This window comes from Oncorhynchus clarkii, chromosome 18 (genome assembly GCF_045791955.1).
Source record: "Oncorhynchus clarkii lewisi isolate Uvic-CL-2024 chromosome 18, UVic_Ocla_1.0, whole genome shotgun sequence".
Classification (NCBI taxonomy): domain Eukaryota; kingdom Metazoa; phylum Chordata; class Actinopteri; order Salmoniformes; family Salmonidae; genus Oncorhynchus; species Oncorhynchus clarkii.
In genome coordinates, this window is record NC_092164.1 from 27,245,313 (window position 1) to 27,273,006 (window position 27,694).

Genomic DNA, 27,694 nt, shown 5'->3' on the forward strand with positions numbered 1-27,694 from the left:
TATGGTGATACAGAGGATGATGTTTTCATGTTGGTTGCCTAGTAGCCTACATGTTGTGTCCTTTGTGGAATGGCCAAAAGGGGGATGGATGGTGTGTAAGCTGGGCATGAAATTGGGGAAATACCTTTAAGATCCAGCAGTGTCTGTGTCATTGGGTAGTTCTGAGTTCTGCCTGCCAGTCAGTACCCTGCGAGCCAACCAGGAAAGAGCTGTGACCTGATATTCCTTTTTCTATTGGACCGAGCAAGGAGTGGGAAGACCTGGCTGGAGGCGGGTGGGCAGGAAGGGGCTGGCTGTGGGGGATGGCTGTTATGCATTTTAGCCAGATAGTTGAGCAGACACTGCTCTGCTTCCTGCCTGCTTCGCTCCCCTCCCTTCCGTGGCTGAGAGAAGAAAAAAAATCTCTGTCTAGGCATGGGACTCTGGCTGCTGCAGCGCTCTGCAGCTCCTCCCAGGGAATGACAACAGTTCACATGGTCATTAGCTCCAGACGCTGAAGCAGGGGAACTACTCCGAGGCACATCAGCTGCACCTGGTGTCTCTTTGCTGTGGCTTAAAGAGAGAGGCACGACAGAGCTATACAGGACTCAGCAAAAAACGAGGTGGGAAGAACGTCTCTGATCTATTTTTTTAAAAGTAGTTTGCTGCAGTATGGTGCATACCATCCTGGGTGGGTAGGGAGGAAAGAGAGAGAGTCTGTGTTGGAGAGGGAGCTACAGAGAGGGGGAGCACAAATGGGTGAGGGGAGCTCGCTGGTACAGTCTAACGAACGCTTTGCTGGTTACAGCCGCTTGAATTTCTCGTGCTTGTGTTGGGACTTGTTGATGACTAGGGAAACTAACTACTACAGACAGACAGAGCCTCTCCCTTCCCTTCATGATGTAGAATAATTATGCAGACTTCTCTCCATGAAGTTCAGAGCACATGGACTAGCCAGAGAGAGAAAGATTTGCCTGATTTATTTGTAGCCCGCTCCATTAGGCTGTTTCAAACTTTCCTTTTATGCCAGAAAAGAGTTTCACTTTCAATGCAGTTCATAGGCGTAGATAAAATATTTTTTGCTTGTACTGGAGGTGGACATGAAACAGAGCTGAGGGCTGGCTCCCTAATTAGCCTTGCTTGGGCTTCTTACTATTTTAAGGAGGTCCCACTTCTTTTATCACAGAGGAGGTCCACAGCCACACTCCACAGTAAGCTCTTTATCCACTGCTCTGTACTGTGCTATTATGGGAGGGAGCTGTAAATGTTGACCGGTGCGGCCTGGAAACGAGCTGGAAAACACTAGAAAGGTGTCTGTCTAACTAACAGTTGGCAGTCGTGGGGGGAAGTGGAGGACGAAGTGGGTGTTTTCTGAAATGGAAGACCGTTAAGCCCTTCCTGTTTACAAAAATAAAACAACAAAAAACAGCCTGAGCAACTCCCTCCCTAAATTGATTCACAAGCGGGTTGTCACTGCTGACACAGAAAGGTAATTAGCCATGCCTTTTTAAAGGATTGGGAGCTTTTAGCAATTTCTTTTTCCTCCAGACCTTTTAAACAATAACAACAATCTACGTTACCTTCAAAATAAGCTCTTTATGTCCAAGCACTGATTTTGTGTGTGTGCTGTGATGGATAGAAAAGAAAGCTGAATCATTTGGCCCTCACATTAGCATGGCTTTTCAGTGAAAGGATAATTCTACTTTAAAATGAACAGACCACATTGGAAGCAATTTGAAAATTAGCCTGCTAGTTGGTCATGAGTCATAGCTTGACAGTTGAGTTGTTTTTAAGTGTTTTTAAGGGTTTTCTCTTCCAGAACTACCGGGAAGTGATTTAATTTAGCTAAATGCTCAATTTAAAAAGACAGACAGGCTATTAGAGGATCATCTGAAGTTGGATGATATAATAGTGTCACAGCATTTCTTCCTGAGTAACTTTTGTGTGAATGCACAGTTGCAATCATATCTTTTAGTACTCGATTCTGGAAAGTAATTGACAGTCACAGTAAATGGGTCTGCTGTCTGTTACAGGCTACATACACTTAAAATCCAGCCCTCTCATTGGCTATCAGATATATATTGACCTGTAGATTGACTAATCAGGGCAGGGGATTGGTTAAATATCCCTGTGTCAGTGGCATGAGATGACCATTGCGGTCACCACGTTTTAGTTAAGGCTATTAGGATATGAGGCACACATTTCTGCTGACTTTGTTAAATGTTCTCTGCTTTGCCCCTTCCCAGTAGCTCTGCTCAGCTTAGTCTGCTAACCTCTGCTTAGCTAGTGTCTCTCATTTCTCCTTACGCTAATGACATTTGATAATTTGAAGCTCCAGAAGCTGCCAATAACAATTTGCAGGATGACATACTTTTAATTTCATCCATTTATCCTAGCCTAATATTTGAATAGCAGGCCTGATTTGAGCTTCGAAAATATGCATTGCTAAGACATTTGTGTAGACTTCCAGGAAATTGTGATATACAAGTTTAGCTTATTTAAATACGTTCCCATGTGATTGTACTTAAATTTGTCAATTTAACAAGATCTTTTTAGGAGAGATCTGCAGCCTAGACCTATATTTTTATGCAGAATTCCCAGCAAACGGATTGCACGATACGGCAGTTGACCATATGGAAATTCAGAACAAAATGCCTTCATCAAATATGCTTTGTAGAACCATTATTATTATTAGGATGGTAAACACGACAGGAATCATTTTAAACTAGCCTGATCATAAAAAACAACACTATTACTCTTGTTTTTCCACAACCAACTGGAGATGGACATTTTCGCTTTCATTACACTGAAGCACACTCGCACTCTTTGCTGCCATGGAAAATGTAGCCTACTCGTGTTTCTCTTGGCCATATGCAATTATATGGTGGATTGCCATCTCCTGCATTCTAATAAATTCAAAAGAGCAGGTATTAATTTGCTTGGTTGTTATAGACCTGCTGTTTGACAGCTAGCTGGTGCTTTAAAAAGATTGTCTGTAAAATGGAAACGATGCAAAGTGTAGACTAGGCCTTTCTCTCAGGTTGACAACATCCAGGAGAGACTAACACCGCATACACAGCTAATAGGATACGTGGGTGGTATTCAGACGTCAGCTAATGACTTTTACTTGAGAGAACCCTGCACTGGCCTGCTCTCATTCAAATTAGGAGATGGCCAAGATAATGCCTGGCCAGCTGGCTTTCGTAACTGGAATCCATGAAGGTCTAGTCGTAACATGGAGCTTTCCCCAGTCCCCACAAATCTCTGGTCTCCTTTTCTGGCTGGTTAGGCTAGCTGCTCTTCGTTAAAATGTTGAACTTTTACTGGATGACATGGTTTTGCCTGCCTCTTTTTTTCAAGGGACAGAGCGATAGATTACAGTTTTTAAAGGTTGCACATTTCAGTGTACCTAGTGGGATCATTATTATTTTTTGCATATGCCATTTGTTGAGCACTGCGCACATCACTCTGTCCTGAAAGCACCAAGAGAGAGCTAGGCAGGGGCGTACAGGACTGATCTGTGCAGGTCACAACAAGGGTGTCGCATGGCCCTACCTATCTGCGCACCATCTGTCCCTCCACTCGTCCTCATCAGCACTCTTTCCTGGAGGTGTGTCCGCCAGGCTAGCCTCAAAGTATTCATACCCCTTGACTTATTCCACATTTTGTTGTGTTACAGTCTGAATTCAAAATTGATAACATATTTGCTTTTGTCTTTTACCCCATAATGACAGTAAAAACAAGTTTTTAGGAATGTTTGCAAATTTATTGAAAATGAAACGCATAAATATCTAATTACAGCTTTACTTTAGTGTCTTGTTATTCTGTACAGGCTTCGTTCTTGTCACCCTGTCAATTAGGTTAGTATTGTGGAGTAGCTAAAATGTTGTTGCTACTTCCTCATTTTTCTCCTATCACAGCCATTAAACTCTTAACTGTTTTGAAGTCACCATTGACCTCAAGGTGAAATCCCTGAGCGGTATCCTTCCTCTCTGGCAACTGAGTTAAGGAAGGATGCCTTTATCTTTGTAGTGACTAGGTGTATTGATACATCATCCAAATTATAATTTTTAATTTTACAATTGTTTTATTTCACCTTTATTTAACCAGGTAGGCTAGTTGAGAACAAGTTCTCATTTACAACTGCGATCTGGCCAAGATAAAGCATAGCAGTGTGAACAGACAACAACACAGAGTTACACATGGAGTAAACAATAAACAAGTCAATAACATAGTATAATTTTTTTTTTAAAGAGTCTATATACATTGTGTGCAAAAGGCATGAGGAGGTAGGCGAATAATTACAATTTAGCAGATTAACACTGGAGTGATAAATGATCAGATGGTCATGTGCAGGTAGAGATACTGGTGTGCAAAGAGCAGAAAAGTAAATAAATAAAAACAGTATGGGGATGAGGTAGGTAAATCTGGTGGGCTATTTACCGATGGACTATGTACAGCTGCAGCGATCGGTTAGCTGCTCAGATAATTAGTAACTTCACCATGGTCAAAGGGCTATTCAATGTCTGCTTTAAAAAATAAGTTTTAACCCATCTACCAATAGGTGCCCTTCTTTGCAGGCTGTATCACATCTGGCCGTGATTGGGAGTCTCATAGGGCGGCGCACAATTGGCCCAGCATCGTCCGGGTTTGGCTGGAGTAGGCCGTCCATTGTAAATAAGATTTTGTTCTTAACTATCTTGCCTAGTTAAATTAAGGTTCCATTTGCAAGGCATTCAAAAACCTCCTTGGTCTTTGTGGTTGAATCTGTGTTTGAAATGCACTTGCTCAACTGAGTGACCTTACAATTATCTGTATGTTCAGGGTACAGAAATGAGGTAGTCATTCAAAAAAGCATGTTAAACACTATTGCACACAGTGAGTCCATGCAATGTTCAGCATTTTTCCTCCTGAACTTATTTAGGCTTTCCAAAACAAAGGGGTTGTATACTTATTGAATCAAGACAATTCAACTTTTATTTGAATTAATTTAAACATTTTGAAAAACATAATTCCACTTTGACATTATGGGGTATTGTTTGCAGGCCAGTGGAAACAAATCAAAATTTTAAATTCAAGCTGAAAAAGTCATTTAACTAGGCAAGTCTGTTAAGAACAAATTCAGAACGACAGATTTTTACCTTGTCACCTTGGGGATTTGATCTTGCAACCTTTCGGTTACTAGTCCAACGCTCTAACCACTAGGCTACCTGCCACCCCTTATGTAGCCCATGCACAGTATATAGGCTCTCTTAGGCCAGGCTACAGTACAAACACAGGGCTCAGTAATATGCTAGGGCTAAGCTGTGCTATATCATATGGCTGAATGAGCTCTCTCTCGCTCAAGTAACCTGATTTCCAGGGCATTCTCCATGATATGTCGGCTACCAGGTATCTTAGCTGTGTTCTTTGTATTTTCTGAACCAGGAAATAAGTGTTAGAGTAGGCCAATAAGATATTAAACTGGTAACCTGATAGATAAAGCAGAAAGGCATTTGTCATATATCACCCTGATATCGGGTCATAATACATTGAAAGAAGACACTGTGTTGACATTTTTGTTTGAATCTTTTAGCAAAATTCCATTACAATAAAAAACTTTGCCTGCACTCACATTGTAACCCAGACAGTTATTCAAATAACACATAGATTTGTGGGAATTGCTGATGCCGGGAAATTAAGAAATACTTCACTTCTAAGCGATGATAATGATTCAGGAATTGCCATGATTTAGGAACAATAAGTGTTTTCTGAGCCAAATAAAAACTTAGAAAAATAAACTGGTGAGGAAATGCAGTACTGCGTTACACAATCCTAACTTTAAGCATTAGTTGGGAAAATGCTCAACTGACCCAAGATCAGCAAATTCACCCTATACTGTATTACATGAGGTGTAGTTTTTTTGGGGGGTATCTGCACTTTACTATATATATTTTGAAAACTTTTCTTTTTACTTCACTACATTCCTAAAGAAAATGTATTTACTTTTTACTCCATACATTTTCACTGACTCCCAAACATACTTGTTACATTTTGAATGTAACAGGAAATGGTCACGAGAACATCCCTGGTAATCTCTACTGCCTCTGATCTAGCCGACTCACTAAACACACACATGCTTTGTTTTGTAAATGGTGTTGGAGTGTGCCTATGGCTATCTTTAAAGAAAAAAAGAAGAAAATGTCTCTCCTTCCAGTTATGAAGGAATTGAAAGGTAATTTTGCGAACCAATGCCAACTAGCGTTAGCACAATGACTCGAAGTCTATGTATGGTACTGTGTCTAATAGCATTCTAGCAGATACTATAGACTTCCAGTCATTGCGATAACGCTAGTTAGCAATTGCACTAATGCTAGTTAGTAACTTCCTTCAAACTGCATGCAGAGACATAAAAAATGATATCCACACGTTCATCTTACTCTGGGGAAGTAGATAAAGTGCTTCGTTGCCAAAATCCTGAATTTCCCTTCAAGGCATATTTGATTTTGAATTATACTGTAGCCTAGTATAGTATGTTACAATGTAACAAATACATTTGCCTCTCTCTGATTCTAAAAATACAAAGGCATTAATAGTGAAAGGTCACATCTGACATGATTCTTACCTGGTTCTTTCATAGCGACCATCTTGTCCCCGGGGGAGATGCTGTGAAATGAAATCCTGCCTTTGGGACTGCAGGCTTGGTGTCAGAGAGAAAATGCATCTCATTTCATATTTGCAGTACGGTTCCAAAGTGGGCCAATTTCCAAGATGACAGGATGGTGTTTTACCACACACACACACTAGGGTTGGGCCGATATGTGACCCGATTCAGGAACTAGGCGTATGTCGCAAGTCACGACTTCAGAGGAGAGCCGTTTGAATGTAAAAAATATTTGATCAAAATACATGTGAACTTTCATGTGCCTTAATAATAAACTTTTATTCCATCTGTAAATGCGTATAAAGTTGTTAAATTAAGAGTGTAGTTGGTTTGGCCAAAGAAAAAGTCAGGAACCTTCCTGCTAGCCATGATGGGCTGAGATAATGAGTGCGCTGGACATGCTGAGAGATGAATTTGGATTGGTCTGAAGTGTAGCATCATGTCTATAAAATGAGCTGCTTGTTATGCGTGGATAATTCTTTCTACTGCAGTTTTTTCTAAAGATATAACATTAGCCATGGAGAACTGCAACTATGTTGATACTGCTCTCAATAACATTGCTGCCCAGAATTGATCAGGTCTGTGGGAAAAAGTTGTGATGTACTACTTTCTGGAGGACAATCGTGCCATTCTGACTCTGAAAATGAATCAGACGACGAGGAAATCCCCGATTTTAGATAAAAACATTTTCACAGAAGAAGACATTGTAGAGTCTTCTGATGACATTGATGGGGAAGAAATGGCGATCAACAGTGTCATGGAAGAAGTTGACAGCGAGCTCAAAGTATTGGGACAGTGACATTGTTATTTTGGCTCTTTGAAATGATACAATAACTATGAGGTTAAAGTGCGGACTGTCAGCTTTAATTTGAAGGTATTTTCATTAGGGCTATCGCACGACTAATAAAACGCTTGGTCGACCAAGAGTCGTCTGTTCTTTCGACTAATCTACTGTTCGAAATTTTTATTTTTCTATATAGACACGACCTATGTGTTTTAATATGATCAACTATATGTTGTCTGATGCTTTAAGCATACTGATTTAAATAATTTAGACTCACACATGACTGGGGGGAGTTCCTGTAACTGTTCCTTCACCTACCTCCCGCTTTTGCTGGCCTTTGCAGATTCTGCCATTACGCTCCCGAAGTTGCCGGTAATAGGCTACGTCAGGGGTTGGCAACATTTTGGAGTGCCTATTTATCTTACCGTTTCTACTGATCTGCATGCCAATTATGATTTTCGGATGCACATTTTCTTGGAGCAGTTTCATTATTATGAAAGCAGTCTTTGTATCTCAATCCATTGTGATATGATTAATACAAATTCTATCTAAATAAAAATTATACAAATCTACATAACTTCTATTTCCATTGCCTACTATGCAGAAATAGCCAACATAAAGCCAACCAATAACCACATTGCAGGTAGAACATATTCTGATTTAAACCAATTTTAAAAATCCCATTGCCTTCACATGGCCTGTCTGCAAGGAACTTGAAACATTGTATCAACTTGGTCCAGTAGGAAGTCAAGCTAACAAACTTACAACCTTGTATAAAATATTCTGGACCCTCTTTTTCCCGGGACAGACACAGCTGTAGGCACGCTGAGTGGTTATGGAAAGGGAGATTTCAAAAAAAAAATAGAAAAAAAACAGGCTACATTGAGGAATTATTGTCATTCTGAATGGATGTTAAAACAGACTTTGTTTACTTGCTGTTTGAGGTGAAGGAAAATTATTTGGGAAGTTCCACAGCTTATTAGTGGTGTAGAGTTAAGACGATCAGAAATACTATCAGATTTCCAAATGGGCACATTTATAAGTCTACATTTGCGTGCCGACCATGTAGCCTAGGCCTACTTCTATGCATAATCGGATGCATGTCCTTACTCAACAGAAGCGCTCCAAACAAAACACAATTAATAAATTGACAACTCGTAAATGGAATGAAATAAACCATAACTTGTTTCTCACAAGTGTAGCCTAGGTTGTGCGCTCTGCAAATAACATGTCCACTCCGACAATGAGAACTGTGAAAGACTGTAGTAGTAATTAATAATAATAAAACAATAATACTTTGAATGCATTAACCTAAATTAGTAACCAAACAAACCTTGTAAATTAGAAATTTGGGGAATTAACAGTAAATGCACTACTGGTGTGCCATCCCCACAGCCTCCGAAATGGATTAGTCCACAGAGACATCAATCAAGATGTGAAATTATTTTATTTTATTGCAACTGCTGAACTTAAAAATTATTGGTTGACCAACAGCCTATCGACCAAACAATCGACCAGTCGACTAAATGAAGTCCGCCCTAATTTTCATCCATATTGAGTGAAACGTTGGGCAATTACAGCACTTTTTGTTCATAGTCTCCCCATTTTTAAGGGGACCAAAAGTATTGGGAGAAATTTGTCTGTGTATTAAAGTAGTAAAAGGTTTGTTTTTGGTCCCATGTTCCTAGCGCGCAATGACTATATCAAGCTTGCGACTCTACAAATTGGTTGGATGCATTTGCTGTTTGATTTGGTTGTTATAGATTATTTTGTGCCCAATTGAAATGAATGGTATATATTGTGTCATTTTGGAGTCACCTTTTATTGTAAATAAGAGTAGAATATGTTTCTAAACTAGATGAGAAAGTAACAGATGCACAAATATCATACCCCCAAGACATGCTAACCTCTTACCATTAAAATAACAGGAGAGGTTAGCATATTTTGGGGGGGTATGATATTTGTGTGTCTAACTTTCTCACTCATCATTATTCACGATTCATTCAGGATTAGCCGTAATCATGGTAGCATCCACATGAATGTAGAAGTGTTTCGAAACATATATTTTTTTGTTTACAATAAGTGACTCAAATTACACCATACATTATTTACCGTTCATTTCTAAAGATTGTTTAATGAGAATGTGACTATAATATTGTAAATTCGCCCATAAAGTATGCCTATATGTTGGTTTCCAAGTCCAGAAATGGTGCATCATGGCTGATAATGGTTAGGCCTACTTTAACTTAGCACCAGCAGCTTGTTGCATGGTTATAGTTGTTGTTACGAATCTCTTTTGGCCCGACAGTCTAGGTGGGATGGTAGTGAGACCCGTAACATAACTCATGTAAATTATAATAGTGACAAAGTAAAAGTGAACGAAATAACCACGACAACCGAAATAATACCGTCAAACTCAGGGTTTATTATAAACACACGGTAATGGGGGGGGGAGCAGGAAAAAGGGGCTGAGCTGGACCCAAGGAAAGAAACAATAAGTATTCAAAACACCCCTAAGCTAGACTAGCCTATTTCAACAACAGCTAACTAACTAACCAAAATACAGTGGGTGGTCCGCCCAGTTCTAACTAGTGTGTGTTAACAAAGTTTACCTACGGGTAGTGTATGCCCATGGGCGACTTGTCTTGGTTTCCCCTTTTTCCCACCAGCAAACACCATAAACAAAAACAATACTCACAGGAGATGACAAAGTGATTTGGAGGTGCTCAAACCAAAAGAAGAGGTTAATTATTACACAAAGAGAGAGATCTACATACATGGCATTTACAAAGAGATTGTGCTACTGAAATCTATCAAGAGCAGAGATCTACCAACATGTCATTACAAAGATTGAGCTCTCCTGAAATCTATAAAGAACAGCTATCTACCAACATGGCATTACAAAGATTGAGCTCTCCTGAAATCTATAAAGAACAGCTATCTACCAACATGGCATTACAAAGATTGAGCTCTTGAACAAACAAATGATGGGGTTTTTAAACCATGGGGAAGGAACTGTGATAGGGTAGGAAACAGGAGGAGGTGTGTCTTCTGATTGATGGGTTGATTGTTGACTGATTGGGGAGTAATGATTTTCACCTGTGAGGGGAGAAGGAGAGAAAAGAAACACACACAGGATACACACAGACACAGGATACCTGTATCCGTAACACTCCCACCCTTAAAAGAGCAACCCTAGGGGGATTGCGACTACAGTATTTAAATGAACACTCACAACAAATCAACAACCTTGCAAAACATACTGAAATCATCTTCACACACGAGACAAAGCATCTGCCAACACATTATCTGAACCCTTTTTGTGGCGGATCTCCAAATTATAATTTTGTACAATCAGCGCCCAACGCATAAGGCGCTGGTTCTGGTTGTACATTCGGTGGAGAAAAACTAAGGGGTTATGGTCAGTATACACAATCACTGGTAGGGCACTGGAACCAATGTATACTTCGAAGTATTGCAGAGCCAACAACAAAGCAAGAGCTTCTTGTTCTATTGTCGCATAGTTTGTTTGACATTTATTAAATTTACGTGAAAAATAACAAACGGGATGATCTACTCCACTCTTGTCCTGCTGCAGTAGAACAGCACCAGCACCTCTGGCACTAGCATCTACCTCAAGCTTGAACGGTTGTTCAAAATCCGGAGCAGCAAGTACAGGGGTACTACATAATAGTGCTTTCGCTGATTCAAAAGCTCTCTTACAATCAGGGGACAACACAAATGGTCTTGCCGGACTGAGCAAATCAGTCAATGGAGCAACTACCGCAGAGAAATTTTTACAGAAGCTACGGTAGTAGCCAACCATCCCTAAAAAGCGGCGTAGCTCTCGTCTAGTGGTAGGTGCAGGGAATGCAGTTATAGCCAAGACCTTGGCATCAACAGGGCGCACCTGTCCATGGCCAACCTCTTTACCGAGATAGGTAACAGTAGCCTTCCCAAACTCGCACTTTGCCAAGTTCAGGGTTAGAGAAGCAGTTGCCAACCGTTCACATACTACCCTTAGCGAGTCAACATGATCTGACCACTCAGACGAATAAATCACTAGGTCATCAAGGTATGCACTACAATTAGGAACGCCAGCTAGTACAGAGTTAACCAGTCGTTGGAAAGTGGCTGGTGCATTTCGCATCCCAAAAGCCATGACTGAGTACTGAAGGAAGTTGTCTGGGGTCACAAAGGCAGAAATCTCAGAAGCACGTGAAGTTAACGGAACCTGCCAGTAACCTTTTAAGAGGTCCAACTTGGTTACATACTTAGCAGCACCAATAGTGTCGATACAGTCGTCCAGTCTGGGTAACGGGAACGAATCTGGCATTGTGACAGAATTTACCTTTCGATAATCCGTACATAACCTGGACGTACCATCAGGTTTAGGAACCAGAATGCAAGGAGAACTCCAAGGGCTTGAACTTGGCTTAGCCAGGTCATTCTCCAACAAATATCTCACCTCATCCCTCATTATCTTCCTCTTGGAAGCGTTGATACGATATGGGTGTTGCTTGATAGGTGTAGCATTTCCAACATTAATGTCATGTTCCAACACATTTGTGCGAGTAGGAACGTCATTAAAGAGACATGGAAAACTGTGTAGTAGCCTCACAATATCATTAGCCTGTCCATCCGTTAAATGAACCAGACCTGACTGGATAGACAGCAGCATTTCTGAGTTGGGCAATCTAACACACTGCTGCTGAGTATTGCGCAACTCCAAGCCATCATCATCAATATGACAGTCCACTATCATCGCAGTAGTAGCAGAGGAGACAGCAGTACCTTCCTCTGTTTTTGAACTATCTAACTGTGTGATGGGTCGGGTGTGGTAAGCTTTCAACATGTTAATGTGACACACACGAGATTGGCGTTTTCTATCAGGAGTTTGAAGCACATAGTCAGTTTCACTTATTTTCTTTTCAATTAAATAAGGACCAGAGAAACGAGCTGACAGTGAAGATCCTGGAACAGGTAATAACACCAGTACTTGGTCACCTGGCTGTAGTGGACGAGAAACAGCCTCTTTATCATAGTGTCTTTTCATGCTCCTCTGTGAGGAAGACAGAGCTTCCTTTGCAAGAGCACAAGCTTGGTGTAGGCGCTCACGAAAGCGACTAACATAGTCCAACACATTCTCATCTCTGGTACACAACTCTTGGGACAAGAACTGTTCTTTAAGGACTTTCATTGGTCCTCTTACTGTGTGACCAAACACTAGTTCAGCCGGGCTGAAACCTAGGGACTCCTGCACAGTTTCACGAGCAGCAAACAAAACTAGAGGAACTCCCTCATCCCAATCTTTCTCAGATTCCAAACAATATTTACGTAGCATAGACTTCAGTGTCTGATGCCATCTTTCAAGCGCACCCTGAGACTCTGGGTGATAGGCGCTTGATACACGGTGCGTAATTGATAAGGATTTCAACACCTGCTTGAAGAGCTTGGATAGGAAATTGGTACCTTGATCGCTTTGTACCACCTTAGGTAACCCGAATGTCGTGAAGAATTTTATTAAGGCTTTACTCACTATCGGAGCTGTAATCCTTCTCAGAGGAATAGCCTCGGGGTATCTTGTAGCCATACACATTATCGTTAACAAAAACTGGTTACCCGATTTTGTCTTCGGTAACGGTCCGACACAATCAACCACCACATGCTCAAATGGTTCACCTATGACAGGTATAGGACAAAGAGGAGCAGGAGGAATAACCTGATTTGGTTTTCCTGTTATCTGACAGGTGTGGCATGTCCGACAGAACTGAGCCACATCTTGTTTTAAACCTGGCCAAAAGAAATGTCGAAGGATCCGATCATACGTCTTTGTAATTCCTAAATGACCAGACCACTGGTGATCATGAGCAAGGGATAACACATTTTGTCGAAAGGCTGTAGGAATCACTATTTGGTAAACAGCATTCCAATCTCCACCCGCGTCAACATGGGATTTCCATTTACGCATGAGGAGATTACCATCAATGAAGTAAGCCACATTCTTCTTCTTCACCTCTTCTAACGAGACAACACTAGAAAAACATTTAGCAAGCTTGTTGTCAACCTTTTGGTTAGCAATCAGCTGCTCACGAGTAACTGGTAACTGTATTGCATCAGCAATAAGTTCAACGTTCTTTGATTCTTTCCTGGGCTGTTTGTCAGAGGTGATCAGCTTCTCAGAGGTATCACACAATCCATCCTCTTGATCATCCTCTTTGAACAGAACAGTGTTCGACAAATCTATCAAGTCACCCTCTTGTAGTGCCTGAGCACGAGTGACAGCACAAGCGGGGAACACATGTGGATAACTCTGTGCCAGCTCATTCGAGAGAGAGTGGTCACTTTTATCCAATACTTCCAATACGGGTACTACCTTTCCTCCGGCAATATCGTTACCCAGTATAAAGGTCTCACCTTTCACTGGCAACTTAGGACGTACCCCCACTCTGAATATTCCACTGATTAACTCAGAGTGTACTTTCACAAAGTGCAACGGCACTGGGACAAAACCCATTTCAATACCCTGCACTAACACACTGGAACCACAGTATGTATCGTCAGATAAGGGCAACACATCAGACAATATAAACGACTGCGCCGCACCAGTATCTCTAAGGATTTTAACCGGACGCTGAGACGCTTCGTCATTCTCTAGGGACACAAACCCCTCGAAAATGAATGGTTCATAACTGCGGTCGGGGACTGGGTCTTTCAAACTACAGTTACCCTGAGGCACCTGTTTTGTTGCAGACCTCACAACCGTACGAATTAGAGCAACACCTGTTGGCGGCTTGGCACGAAGAGGCATCCCTTGTTTGCGTTTAAGCAGGAAGCAATCATTAATCATATGTCCCACTTTATGACAATAGAAACAGGAACGCTCATACTTCTGCCGTGCTTGATATACTACTGCGGGCCGACTAGGGCTAAAGGTAGGAAACTCAGTGGTTCTACTCTCAGTTTGAGCCGAAAACACACTTGTGCGTCAACACAAACTCGTCTGCCAACACAGACGCTTCTGCCAGGGAGGATACTTTCTGTTCGTTTAGGTAAACTACAATGCGTTCGGGTAAGCAATTTTTAAACTCTTCCAACAAGATTAACTCCCGGAGAGAGTTGAAATCAGTTACCTTACTAGCAGCATGCCATTTATCAAACAGATTTCCCTTGTCTCTAGCAAATTCCACATAAGTCTTACTAGAAGACTTTCTATGAGACCTAAATCTCTGTCGGTATGCCTCAGGCACAAGCTCATAGGCACGAAGAACAGTAGCTTTGACCACTTCATAATTCAAACTGTCCTCCAGAGGTAGCGCTGACAAAACCTCTTGGGCTTTACCAGTTAATTTACACTGAAGTAATAGGCACCATACCTCTTCAGGCCACTTCAATGCTACGGCTATACGCTCAAATACACAAAAATAGGAGTCAACCTCTGACTCTCTGAACAAAGGTACTAAGGCTATCTGCCTACTAATGTCAAACGTGTTTGAGGACACAGCTGGTGAGGACGACTCACTAACAGTGACAGTAGGAACGAAGGCTAGCCTCGCTGTCTCTGCCTCCAGTTCCATCTGGCGCATTTTAAACGTCATCTGCCGCTGTTCTCTTTCTGCCTCAATTTTACACATCATCTGCCGTTGTTCTCGTTCTTTTTCTGCCTCCATTTTACCCATCTCCAAATGCCGCTGTTCTCTTTCTGCCTCAATTTTACCCATCTCCAAATCTAAATGCCGCTGTTCTTTTTCTTTTTCTGCCTCAATTTTACACATCTCCAACTGGAGAGTCTCTCGCCTAATTTGGGCTCTCTCTTCCACCTCTAGTTGGAACTGTGCTAAACAGACATCCCTTCTGGCATCACCGTTTGACAGTGGGGAGAGTGGATCAAAATGGGACAATGTGGCTGGTGTTTTAGCCTCACCCTCATTATCAGATACCAATGGGCTTATAGGAGCAGTTACATCCCCTACAGGGTTAGTAGACTCAGGCAGCGGTAGCACAAGCACCTGCTCTTCCAACAATACATTTAACACTAGCTGTTTAACCTCCGCCTTAACTACACTCTGCGGAATCGATATTGAGTAATGGTCAGCCAAGGTCACTAAATCAACTCTACGACATTTGTCAAAAACCTCCCACGAAGGGTTATCCAAAAAGGACTTCAAATCGAAAGTAGCCATCTTACACTACTTCACAAGAGCCAACGAAAATAGCAAACACTAATGCTACTTCAGCTATGACGCTCAACACTGAACTATACCACTACAACAATCTACATGAGCGGCATGGGTGTCAGTAAAGACAGATCCCGGATGAGCCCCCACTTATGTTACGAATCTCTTTTGGCCCGACAGTCTAGGTGGGATGGTAGTGAGACCCGTAACATAACTCATGTAAATTATAATAGTGACAAAGTAAAAGTGAACGAAATAACCACGACAACCGAAATAATACCGTCAAACTCAGGGTTTATTATAAACACACGGTAATGGGGGGGGGAGCAGGAAAAAGGGGCTGAGCTGGACCCAAGGAAAGAAACAATAAGTATTCAAAACACCCCTAAGCTAGACTAGCCTATTTCAACAACAGCTAACTAACTAACCAAAATACAGTGGGTGGTCCGCCCAGTTCTAACTAGTGTGTGTTAACAAAGTTTACCTACGGGTAGTGTATGCCCATGGGCGACTTGTCTTGGTTTCCCCTTTTTCCCACCAGCAAACACCATAAACAAAAACAATACTCACAGGAGATGACAAAGTGATTTGGAGGTGCTCAAACCAAAAGAAGAGGTTAATTATTACACAAAGAGAGAGATCTACATACATGGCATTTACAAAGAGATTGTGCTACTGAAATCTATCAAGAGCAGAGATCTACCAACATGTCATTACAAAGATTGAGCTCTCCTGAAATCTATAAAGAACAGCTATCTACCAACATGGCATTACAAAGATTGAGCTCTTGAACAAACAAATGATGGGGTTTTTAAACCATGGGGAAGGAACTGTGATAGGGTAGGAAACAGGAGGAGGTGTGTCTTCTGATTGATGGGTTGATTGTTGACTGATTGGGGAGTAATGATTTTCACCTGTGAGGGGAGAAGGAGAGAAAAGAAACACACACAGGATACACACAGACACAGGATACCTGTATCCGTAACAGTTGTAGATATGGAATTTTATTTTTTAATTCTAACTTTATATTTAAGCTTTAACTTTATATTTAAGCAGACCTGAATGTGACTGAACTGCCCATGATATCGAGCAAAGCGATCAAAGATAGACCGCCTATCTTACAGTAGGCTACTGCCATGGCTTTTACTGTCTGGACTCGTATTCTTTCATGACCACTAAAGCTACTCTCTCAAAATTTTGACTATGATTTGTACATAGGTCTATTTGTTTGTATGGAGTCCGACCAATGTCTCTTGTTCATTGTGGAGTGCAGTATGCTCACTATGCTAGTGTTGTTGTACTTATTTTGCCCAATGTCTTTGAATGGAGGGATCTGTGGGATATGAAACAGTGAAGAGAATTCTAAACAGCAGCTGCAGCTTTTTACAACCCTCCCTCCCTTGTTCGCCTGCCCCAACCCCACTTCCTTCTCCCAGTTATCACCAGAAAGTATTTCCAGATGTTCTAAGGGAAAGAGGCTCCCTGCACGGTAGTCGGTTTGTAATGGATTCAAAAAGCAAGCTAAAGGCTAGGCTATGTCCCTTTTTAAAAATTTGATCTATCAAGTCCTTTTCCCCCTCCCCAACCCGAGTAGCCGGAGGACATTGCCTGAAAACAGATGCAGAGCGAGAGGCGCGAGACTCCTATTCTCTCTCTGTGAATTGAAAATCCACTGGCCGTATCAATGATCTGACGTCTAATTTGACTGGTCTTGTCTGGTGGGTGTTGAGGCACTCTAGGTACCCAGGCAGTGGCGTAATCGTGTCTGGCACATGCATCTGTCTCGGTCTCTCTTGCTCTGCCTGTTGGATGGCTTCCCGGAATACTGCTGCGCTGCACGTTTTCTATTAGCTAGCGGCTCTCGTCACGGCATTACTCGACAGGGTGGGTGGACCCCAGGGGCTTTGTCCCTCCTGTCCCGCACTGGCTTGGCTTACTGCACTCTTGCTGTCTCATTGCACAGGGGTCGTTGCCATTCTCCGCTCTGCTTTGTATTCAACACGCCTGATGGCTGCGTCGGGCGAGTTGGCGCACAATGACGCAAAGTAATGATCGGGAACTCAGACCAAGTGGCAGCTGAATAACCTCGCAACTGCCCTCTGTTGGCTTACACAACACTTCAAGCCAGCCTCCTCCTACCTAGCCACACACAAACAAGGGCGCACGCAGACTCTCTCTCACACACACACACACAACCCCCACTAAAAACAGGGCGCCAGTCATCTGTATATCAATGTGTTTTTGACAGTCATATTATTCTCCTATTCTTAATATGATAGGCTAAACACTGTTATACCATTTCTCAATGTTTGGCTTTGGCCCTACATTTCTAGGGCACAAGCTTAAGTTTTGGGGGTCAAGTCCAGTGGTGTAAAGTACTTAAGTAGTTTTTTTTAGGTATCTGTACTTTACTTTCCCATTTTATATTTTTGACTTCACTAGATTCCGAAAGAAAACGATGTACTTTTTATTCCATACATCTTCCCTGACACCCAAAAGTACTTGTTACATTTTCAATGCTTAGCAGGACAGGAAAGTGGTCCAATTCACTCACCTATCAAGAGAACATCCCTGGTCACTAAACACAAATGCGTCGTTTGTAAATGTCTGTGCGTTGGAGTGTAAAAAAGAAAATAAATTGTGCCATCTGATTTTGTTATTATAAGCAATTTGGAATTATGTACACTTTTACTTTTGATACTTAAGTATATTTAAAACCAAATACTTTTACTCAAGCAGTATTTTTCTGGCTGACTTTTTAAAACTTTTACCTTCGTAGAAAATTACTCAAGTATCTTTTACTTTTACTCAAGTATGACAATTGGGTATTTTTTCCACTACTGGTAAAGTCTACTAGTTAAAGTTAGGACAGGACAGAATAGGCCATGAAATTGACATAATAAAATGTTCTTATAGCTTAAGCTTGTTCCGATTTGGAGGGCTTGACCGAATTCTTGACAATGGATCAGAATTATATTGGCAGCCTGTCTGCGTGACATTTTGTTTTACATTTTTCCCTTGGCGGTGTATAGATAGAAATGGGGGAATTTTTAAGCAAATTTTCTGCAGTTCTAAAAATTTCTCCAAGTTGAAATATATATTTTTATGATTTTTAAAGCTAGTTTCCTGCAATTCTATGCATTTTGCCATGGCTGATGCTGTTATTTTGCTTTCGCATAATAACAATGTATAATATTTCTAAATTAATTGTTTTTTGAATGTTCTATTATTTTCTACATAAATGACTAAAACCAGACTAAGTTTCCACTGAAAGCGTTTTTCCATCCCAAAAATGGTATGAAATAGAAACATTTTTAGCGGCCTGCCCAAGTAGTACAAAGGCAGAAACATCTCTGAATACTTTTGCCTATGGGTCTGTATTGTTTAAGAACATTCACAGCTTTATCTTGTGAACAGTGGATTTATTGTCATTTTATTTATTTTTCTAGAGTTTTCTAATTGATTGTTCACTAATTGATTTGGGGAAATAATGCTGTCCCCAGCAATACTTTTCCACTTTATTTCATGAACTGTTTTAGCTTAAAATTAAAAAAAAAACAGACTGTTGCGTTAATGCCTCAGGCAGTTGTTTAACTACTCCTCTGAAAATAACCCCTCTCTCTCTCACACAGATCGTCGACAGAAAGTGCCTTGTCAGACATCCCTACTTGAGCTGCCTGCCTGCACGTCACCTCCACCAAGCATGCAACATTCCCTCCCTCGCTGTGACAGAAGATAGCTCAACCTCAGCCCCTGCCCTACCAACTCATCTTTATCTGGCTCCGTCGCTGCGCTGCCTCAGAAACCCAAGCAGAAATATTTAACTGCAGCGGTTGGGGGAACTGGCCGGACTCTCTGCCAAAACAGAGTGCTGACTGACTCAATCTGAGAAGTTTAGTCAATACCCAACCCACCGTCTGCACAAATTTATATTCTCGGCCAAGCAGTGCCATCAACCTCGAAATAGCACCAGTTTCAATTATCTTCCCCACCCCCTCCCCCCTTCTTCCCACTACCACCACATTCGGACGGTCCATCAGTCCACCCTGCCTCTGAGCATGCCCCCGTTGACCTGTCAGTGGCCTGCACCTGGGACTAACTGATTGACGAGCGACGTCTCTTGATTGACAGCTTCTCTGATAGCCGCCATCTCCCAAGCTGCGCCCACATCCAGGTTGCAAGTCCACCAACTCTGCTGCTCTGAAGTCCGCAAGGGCAAACGACTTTCACTGACCCACAATTTTTTTTGCTACACTTTTTGTCGTTTTTTTAGCACACTGAAGAGCCATTAGAGTATAGCCTCTCCTTAAACAAGTGGCTAGCTTTACCCCACCCCGGCATTGCTATGGCTTTAAATATTGCTTCGATGCGAGACACAAAATGGCTGACGCTGGAGGTGTGCCGACAGTTCCAGAGGGGGACATGTTCGCGGAGTGAAGAGGAATGCAAATTTGCGCACCCGCCCAAAAGCTGCCAGGTGGAGAACGGAAGGGTGATTGCCTGCTTTGACTCGCTAAAGGTAAGGAATGCAGAGCACAGATAAAGCGGAAGTATTTATTCTAAAGCACATGGCAGGATCTGGCCCATGACACATTTCTGTCAGGCCCGTTCTGTGCGCCAAAGGCGGTGCATTGCCACACACTCCTCCTCCCAGAGACCCACACACACACCTACCCATGAGCCAGCCAGTGTGCTGTATTTTATCATCACTAAACATTTGCAGCATCCCCAACTGTTCTCCTTAATGGTACTGACCAATTTAAGCGTTTTGTCAGAACCAGGCAATTGCTGTACTACAGACAACTTTTTGACAACCAATATGACATTATTAGATAAAGGATTCACATGTGAGTGTGGTGAGTCAACAGTTTGATACGCTCCCAAAGTGCGCAGTGGAGAAAAAGTGAATGGACACATGCCACAGTCCTAGGCTACTAAAATGTTGGAGTCTGGCTTCAGTTTTTTAAAGCTTGACAATGAATAATCAAAAAACTAAACATGCAACAAAACACCTTGCAAAGGGTAAACCTATAGGCCTGTTATAGCAACATACAGCTGCTTTCAACTACCTGTGATCCATGCAGTGCGAAAAATTATAAACATATTTTAAGTTTAAATGTTACAACAACCTACCTACGTTTTTGTTATTTGCAATTTTGAAATACTTTTTGATTAGGGTTGTAGCATATTATGCACCTCTGCAAGCATAGCAGCAAAGGCTGGACAAGTATTATTTATTTTGTTTAATGTTAGGATGCTGGATAGAGCATTTTATGTACGTTTTTAATGAACATATTTTTCTAAAAACAAACAGGCTATGTCTGACCCACAATTTTTTTTTTCTCCCAATATGGCCCCTTACAGTGATTGAGTTTGACTCCCCTGTTCTAAGGGCTTCTGTGGTATCGCTCTTCAAATCCTTTGCTCATTAAATTGGGACAGATTTACTGTATATTTAAATTGGGCACTAGAGTGAAGACCCCTTAAGAACCAACAGGTTTTGTTTCATAATGGCTTCACTTTTACCCTGGTTTTAATAGATCTGTCTTGCTGTAGGCCTAATCATTGTTAAACAACTCCCTAATTATAGTAAGTTTAAAACAGCCTGTTAACTTCTCTGGGATATTCGGGACAGTAGCGTCCCACCTCGACAACAGCCAGTGAAAGTGCAGGGCGCCAAATTCAAAACAACAGAAATCTCATAATTAAAATTCCTCAAGAATACAAGTATTTTACACCATTTTAAAGATAAACTTCTCGTTAATCCAGCCACAGTGTCTGATTTCAAATAGGCTTTACGGCGAAAGCACACCAAACGATTGTTAGGTAAGCACCTAGTCACAGAAAAACACACAGCCATTTTCCCAGCCAAATAGAGGAGTCACAAAAAGCAGAAATAGAGATAAAATGAATCACTAACTTTTGATGATCTTCATCAGACAACGCTCATGTTACACAATACATGTACAGTGGGGCAAAAAAGTATTTAGTCAGCCACCAATTGTGCAAATTCTCCCACTTAAAAAGATGAGAGAGGCCTGTAATTTTCATCATAGGTACACTTGACCTATGACAGACAAAATGAGAAGAAAAAAAACAAATAAACTTTTGGTATTGACCAAATACTTATCTCAATACTTTGTTATATACCCTTTGTTGGCAATGACAGAGGTCAAATGTTTTCTGTAAGTCTTCACACACTGTTGCTGGTATTTTGGGCCATTCATCCATGCAGATCTCCTCTAGAGCAGTGATGTTTTGGGGCTGTTGCTGGGCAACACAGACTTTCAACTCCCTCCAAAGATTTCTATGGGGTTGAGATCTGGAGACTGGCTAGGCCACTCCAGGACCTTGAAATGCTTCTTACGAAGCCACTCCTTCATTGCCCGGGCGATGTGTTTGGGAACATTGTCATGCTGAAAGACCCAGCCACGTTTCATCTTCAATGCCCTTGCTGATGGAAGGAGGTTTTCACTCAAAATCTCACGATACATGGCCCCATTCATTCTTTCCTTTACATGGATCAGTCGTCCTGGTCCCTTAGCAGAAAAAAAGCCCCAAAGCATGATGTTTCCACCCCCATGCTTCAGAGTAGGTATGGTGTTCTTTGGATGCAACTCAGCATTCTTTGTCCTCCAAACACGACGAGTTGAGTTTTTACCAAAAAGTTATATTTTGGTTTCATCTGACCATATGACATTCTCCCAATCTTCTTCTGGATCATCCAAATGCTCTCTAGCAAACTTCAGACGGGCCTGGACATGTACTGGCTTAAGCAGGGGGACACATCTGGCACTGCAGGATTTAAGTCCCTGGCGGCGTAGTGTGCTACTGATGGTAGGCTTTGTTACTTTGGTCCCAGCTCTCTGCAGGTCATTCACTAGGTCCCCTCGTGTGGTTCTGGGATTTTTGCTCACTGTTCTTGTGATCATTTTGACCCCACGGGGTGAGATCTTGCGTGGAGCCCCAGATCGAGGGAGATAATCAGTGGTCTTGTATGTCTTCCATTTCCTAATAACTGCTCCCACAGTTGATCCCATATTGCAGATTCAGTCTTCCCAGCCTGGTGCAGGTCTACAATTTTGTTTCTGGTGTCCTTTGACAGCTCTTTGGTCTTGGCCATGGTGGAGTTTGGAGAGTGACTGTTTGAGGTTGTGGACAGGTGTCTTTTATACTGATAACAAGTTCAAACAGGTGCCATTGATACAGGTAACGAGTGGAGGACAGAGGAGCCTCTTAAAGAAGTTGTTACAGGTCTGTGAGAGCCAGAAATCTTGCTTGTTTGTAGGTGACCACATACTTATTTTCAACCATAATTTGCAAATAAATTCATTAAAAATCCTACAATGTGATTTTCTGGATTTTTTTTCTTCTCATTTTGTCTGTCATAGTTGAAGTGCACCTATGATGAGAATTACAGGCCTCATCATCTTTTTTAAGTGGGAGAACTTGCACAATTGGTGACTGACTAAATACTTTTTTGCCCCACTGTATTTTTTGTTAGATAAAGTTAATATTTATATCCAAATATCTGAGTTTACATTGGCGTGTTATGTTCAGTAGTTCCAAAACATCTGGTGATTTTGCAGAGCCACATCAATTTACAGAAATATGCATAATAAACATTGCTAAAAGATGCAAGTGTTATACATGGAACTTTAGATAAACTTCTCCTTAATGCAACCGCTGTGTCAGATTTCAAAAAAGCTTTACCGAAAAAGCACACCATGTAATAATCTGAGTACAGCACTCAGACAACAAAACAGACAAACAGATATCCGCCATGTTGTACAGTCAAAAGAAGTCAGAAATAGCATTATAAATGTTCACTTACCTTTGATTATCTTCATCAGAATGCCTCCCAGGAATCCCAGTTCCACAATAAATGTTTGATTTGTTCGATAAATTCCATCATTTATGTCCAAATACCTCCTTTTTGTTTGCGCGTTTAGTACATAATCCAAACTCACAACGCGCAAGTCCAAGCGAAAGTTTAGACTAAGTTATATTACAGTTCGTAGAAACATGTCATATGAAGTATAGAATCAATCTTTAGGATGTTTTTATCATAAATCTTCAATAATGTTCCAACCGGAGAATTATTTTGTCTGCAGAATTGCAATGGAACGCAAGCTAACTCTCACGTGAACGCGCGTGGTCAGCTCATGGCACTCTGCCAGAGCCCTGACTCAATCCCCTCTCATTCGCCCCCACTTCACAGCAGAAGCCTCAAACAAGGTTCTAAAGACTGTTGACATCTAGTGGAAGCCTTAGGAAGTGCAATATGACCCCATAGACACTGTGTATTCGATAGGCAATGAGTTGAAAAACTACAAACCTACGATTTCCCACTTCCTGGTTGGATTTTTCTCTCATGTTTTTGCCTGCCATATAAGTTCTGTTATACTCACAGACATCATTCAAACAGTTTTAGAAACTTCAGAGTGTTTTCTATCCAAATCTACTAATAGTATGCATAATATTAGCAACTGGGCCTGAGTAGCAGGCAGTTTACTCTGGGCACCTTATTCATCCAAGCTACTCAATACTGCCCCCCAGTCCCAAAGAAGTTAAGGTATCTTTATATATTCAATCGAAGCAAATTAGCTTGGCCTATTACGTAACAACTTTGTAATATGAGGGGAATCATTCTGGAGCAGGTAATGGGTAAACAACGTGCTATAAATCATTCATACCACAGTATCATGTAAGTACACCTGATTTTAAAATTTTGCTGTACCAATGCTAGGGGGGGGGTGCTCAAATTAGAGTGTGTCAGTTCTCCACGCAATGCCAGAGTCAGACGAGCTTGACCTATAGCGCGAAATGTCAGAGGTCTTCTGTTGTGATCACTGCCACCAGTTGTGGGTTATATGTTTAGCTCTGTTACCATTCCACGTCCATCCTTTATACTAGTGTCTAACATCTGATCGGTGTAGAGGTGTCCGATGGTTCTATTTCTAGACTGTGTCAGCTGTTACACAAAACATCTTGAATAAGGTGAATGGTTTTTATTTAGCTTATGCAAGCAGTTGTTGTAATAGCAATAGCATAAAACTACAAGAGTATGCTGCATGGTCACTTTATTTGGATAGTCCCATATAGATGATCAACAGATAGTCATATGATAAACACACAATCTGTTGATCAGCAAATGCTTGCGACTGTTACGAAAGGGTTATGGTTTGGTTTCGAATATGAGTTAGGGTAACATTTTGTTTTAGACATTGAAAAGACCTAGGCCGATACTGCAATCATGGTGCCTCGTAATCCAATAATTCAACAGGGAATCAATAAGAAAATCAAGTACAAATAAATCCCTGAGAAAGTTCAAGATGAAAGAACCTGACAAGAACCTCATATTAAAAGCAGGTCCCCTTACATAACATTACACAGCGAACTACTGCAGTGGGGGTGGGGGAGTGCAGGCTCCCTTGTTTTTAAGACAGCGGCAGCAGTAGCTGCAATAAACCTTGGAAACCTACCCAGTGACAATGATGAATGACCAGAGAAACTGGAGCAGGTATCTTGCCGAACAATAGTCATACGTCACAATGCCTTAGCTTTTTAGATGAAAGTGTGAGCTATTGCAGCAATTTTAAAGGGACACCAACCAGAAGGTTATGCTGTGTTTATAACACAATCTTCAAGGTCATGCTTTGGGTCAAAGGCAGAGGATGAGTTTCACACATAAGCGTAAGATGCGCTTTTTACATGATACCAATACTGGGAACTCACTGTGGGTTTGTTATTATTCTGGGGCTGTTCCCGCTGTCGCTGACCCCTTAAGAATGTGGGTTAAGGTCAATGTGCGTTCTACATGATACAAACTCTCTGTCCAGCAAGATTTAGGGCCAATATACTATACTTTTCATTTGCAAATTGTATGTCATCATCTGTAATGATCACCACCACCTTGGCATGTGTGGATTTCTGCCTGCTTCAGTTCAGAACCAAACCCAATAACCACTCTATAACTACATGAGTATTGGCAGCTCTGTCATTTAGAGGCAACACGCTGTTGAAAATGGCATTGTATTTATGGGGACATCAGCTGTTTTCTTGGCAACCCCCTTGTTATTTGTAAATCCCTGTGAGTTATTGCAGAGCAATCGGCCAATTGACTGGCGGTCTATTACAGCTGCCCGGCTCCGTCAAACCCTGCAGCAGCTTAATGGGTTTACAGCTGACTCCAATTGGGATCGATTTGTAATCGTGCCGCGTAAGGACCTGATGTCCGTTCTCCGGGTGTTAGCCTACGTTCTGTCGAGACGCAAACTGCATTGAAATGTCTGATTTGTCACTGACATTTAAATGCGATGTTATTGTTCATATGAAGTGTAAAACAGATACTGAGATGCCACAGAGTCAAATATGAAGGAACTAACTGCAAGGCTGTGTTGAAACGGTGTGTCCTCCTAACCCTCTTTGTAAACTCAGTGTTATTCTGGTTGTTATCTGGGGGAGCCCTGTTCTGCTGACCTGTCCCTCCGAGGCATATCCTCATGTGCCTCGGGAGCCAGTTGAGACATCACCACCAGGCCAATGTCAGAGTCCGAGCTGTCTACTATTATGTCTGCCTGCCTAGATCCTCCTCCGCCACCCCATCTGTGACCAAGGTTATCTAGCCTGTCTGTAGTGCGAGGCGTGACACGGGGAGTTCTGAAGGGATCCATTCAAAGGCGTAACCTCAGAGAGGTGAGGTAGAGCTACTCTGCTGCATAGAGGCATAAGGCGAGACGAGAACAGAACAGCCAGGCCTTTCAGCCTTCTCGCCAAACCCCCAGAGGCATGACAGTCACCCGACCAAGAGGTTCCACGGGGCAGGGGCAGGGCAGTGAGACAGATGTCAGTCAGGCCACTGGCAGCAGAGCCCAGATAAACGCTGGCAGGATTGACCTGCAGAGGCAGGTTTGAACAACAGGCTTTGCATTCTCCCACCTCTGTGTGCTTTGCATTTATAAGAAGTGCAAGAGAAATTCTGTCACAGGCATCGTTTATGTTCACCGTGCCGTTGTAACTTTGTGACTTTGTCTTGCTGCTCTCAACATTTCATACGGTCTTGTGGATTGCGTGCGTCGTTTCAGGTACTTTTCTCTCCTGATGGACAGAAGTTGTGTGTCGCATACACACTTTGTGTGTGTAAAGCACAATATGTTATCATTACTGTAGGCAAAACTGTTCCATAAAATAATCTGGGTTTATAAACTAGGTTTGGTTTGAGCTAAAACACATTCAGGATTAATTGGAGTGAGCCTTCCCCCAGAGCAGGTTAGAGCTGAATGATGTGTTGCCATGGCAATTTACCTGGCTAAAAGGTGAGCCACCTTCGTGACAACGATTATCCGGTTTTGATTTCAGAATTGGCCTAAGTTGGCTCACTTACTCCTCTCACGCTTTGTGGCATAGGCTACAGGTTTGCTTTGAACTAACCTGGCAACAGTCAGACTACTGTCCAAGGGAACGATGACCGTGAAGGAGGAGGGATTGGGGGACAGCACTGAAGGACAGAAGCTATTTATGAAAACACAAATGCCGGAGTCATGTGATTGTGTCACGGTGGCTGTGAGTGAATAGCCTGTTGTTGAGTGCCGCCTGTTACTGACAAGTCTAGGGGTATAACAGTTTACCAAACCCACCTTTTCGGTACATATTGCAGTTTTGGTTTTGTGGTCATGATTTGGTTTCGGTACAGCGTGAACATTTAATGCCAACCGTTACTGTAGTTTTTGTTTATTTAAGAAAATCCAAAGTGTTGGTATTCCTGATTTCCATATATGATCATGAGTCATATCATGCCTGATGGGAGCACCATCAGGAATACCAACACTTTAGATTTTCTTAAATGAAAACGCACGATTAGTCATCAACAACAGTATTATAAAGTGCAATATCTGTGTGAAATCAATATGTAAACATCACTCAGACATTATATAGGCCTATGCTACAATATGCGCTCTTGTTACTCATAAAGGAGGCGTCTGCACTGTTAAGCCCTGGAGGTCCATAAACCTGTAGTAAGTGCAATACAGGGTGTATTGGCCAATTCAGTGAGTAGGCTGAAATGGGTGCGAGAGGGCGACGTTCATAAGGTGGCTTGAGCACTTTTAC

General features: G+C 41.8%; 1 protein-coding gene across 15 annotated transcripts in view; it reads left to right on the top strand.

Annotated features, from left to right (window-relative positions):
* The window catches only part of LOC139373285 (muscleblind-like protein 2a), an 84,215-nt gene that overhangs the window by 3,272 nt on the left and 53,249 nt on the right, over positions 1–27,694 (top strand). For 11 of the 15 annotated variants that reach the window (XM_071113624.1, XM_071113625.1, XM_071113621.1 and 8 more), the window contains exon 2: positions 19,216–20,102. In XM_071113624.1, the coding sequence (XP_070969725.1) occupies positions 19,929–20,102 (174 nt within the window). In that variant the 5' untranslated portion in view covers positions 19,216–19,928. Of the gene's footprint in view, positions 1–311; positions 603–19,215; positions 20,103–27,694 lie in introns of those variants that run through there. The other 4 variants (XM_071113633.1, XM_071113631.1, XM_071113632.1 and 1 more) reach the window with 4 other exon arrangements.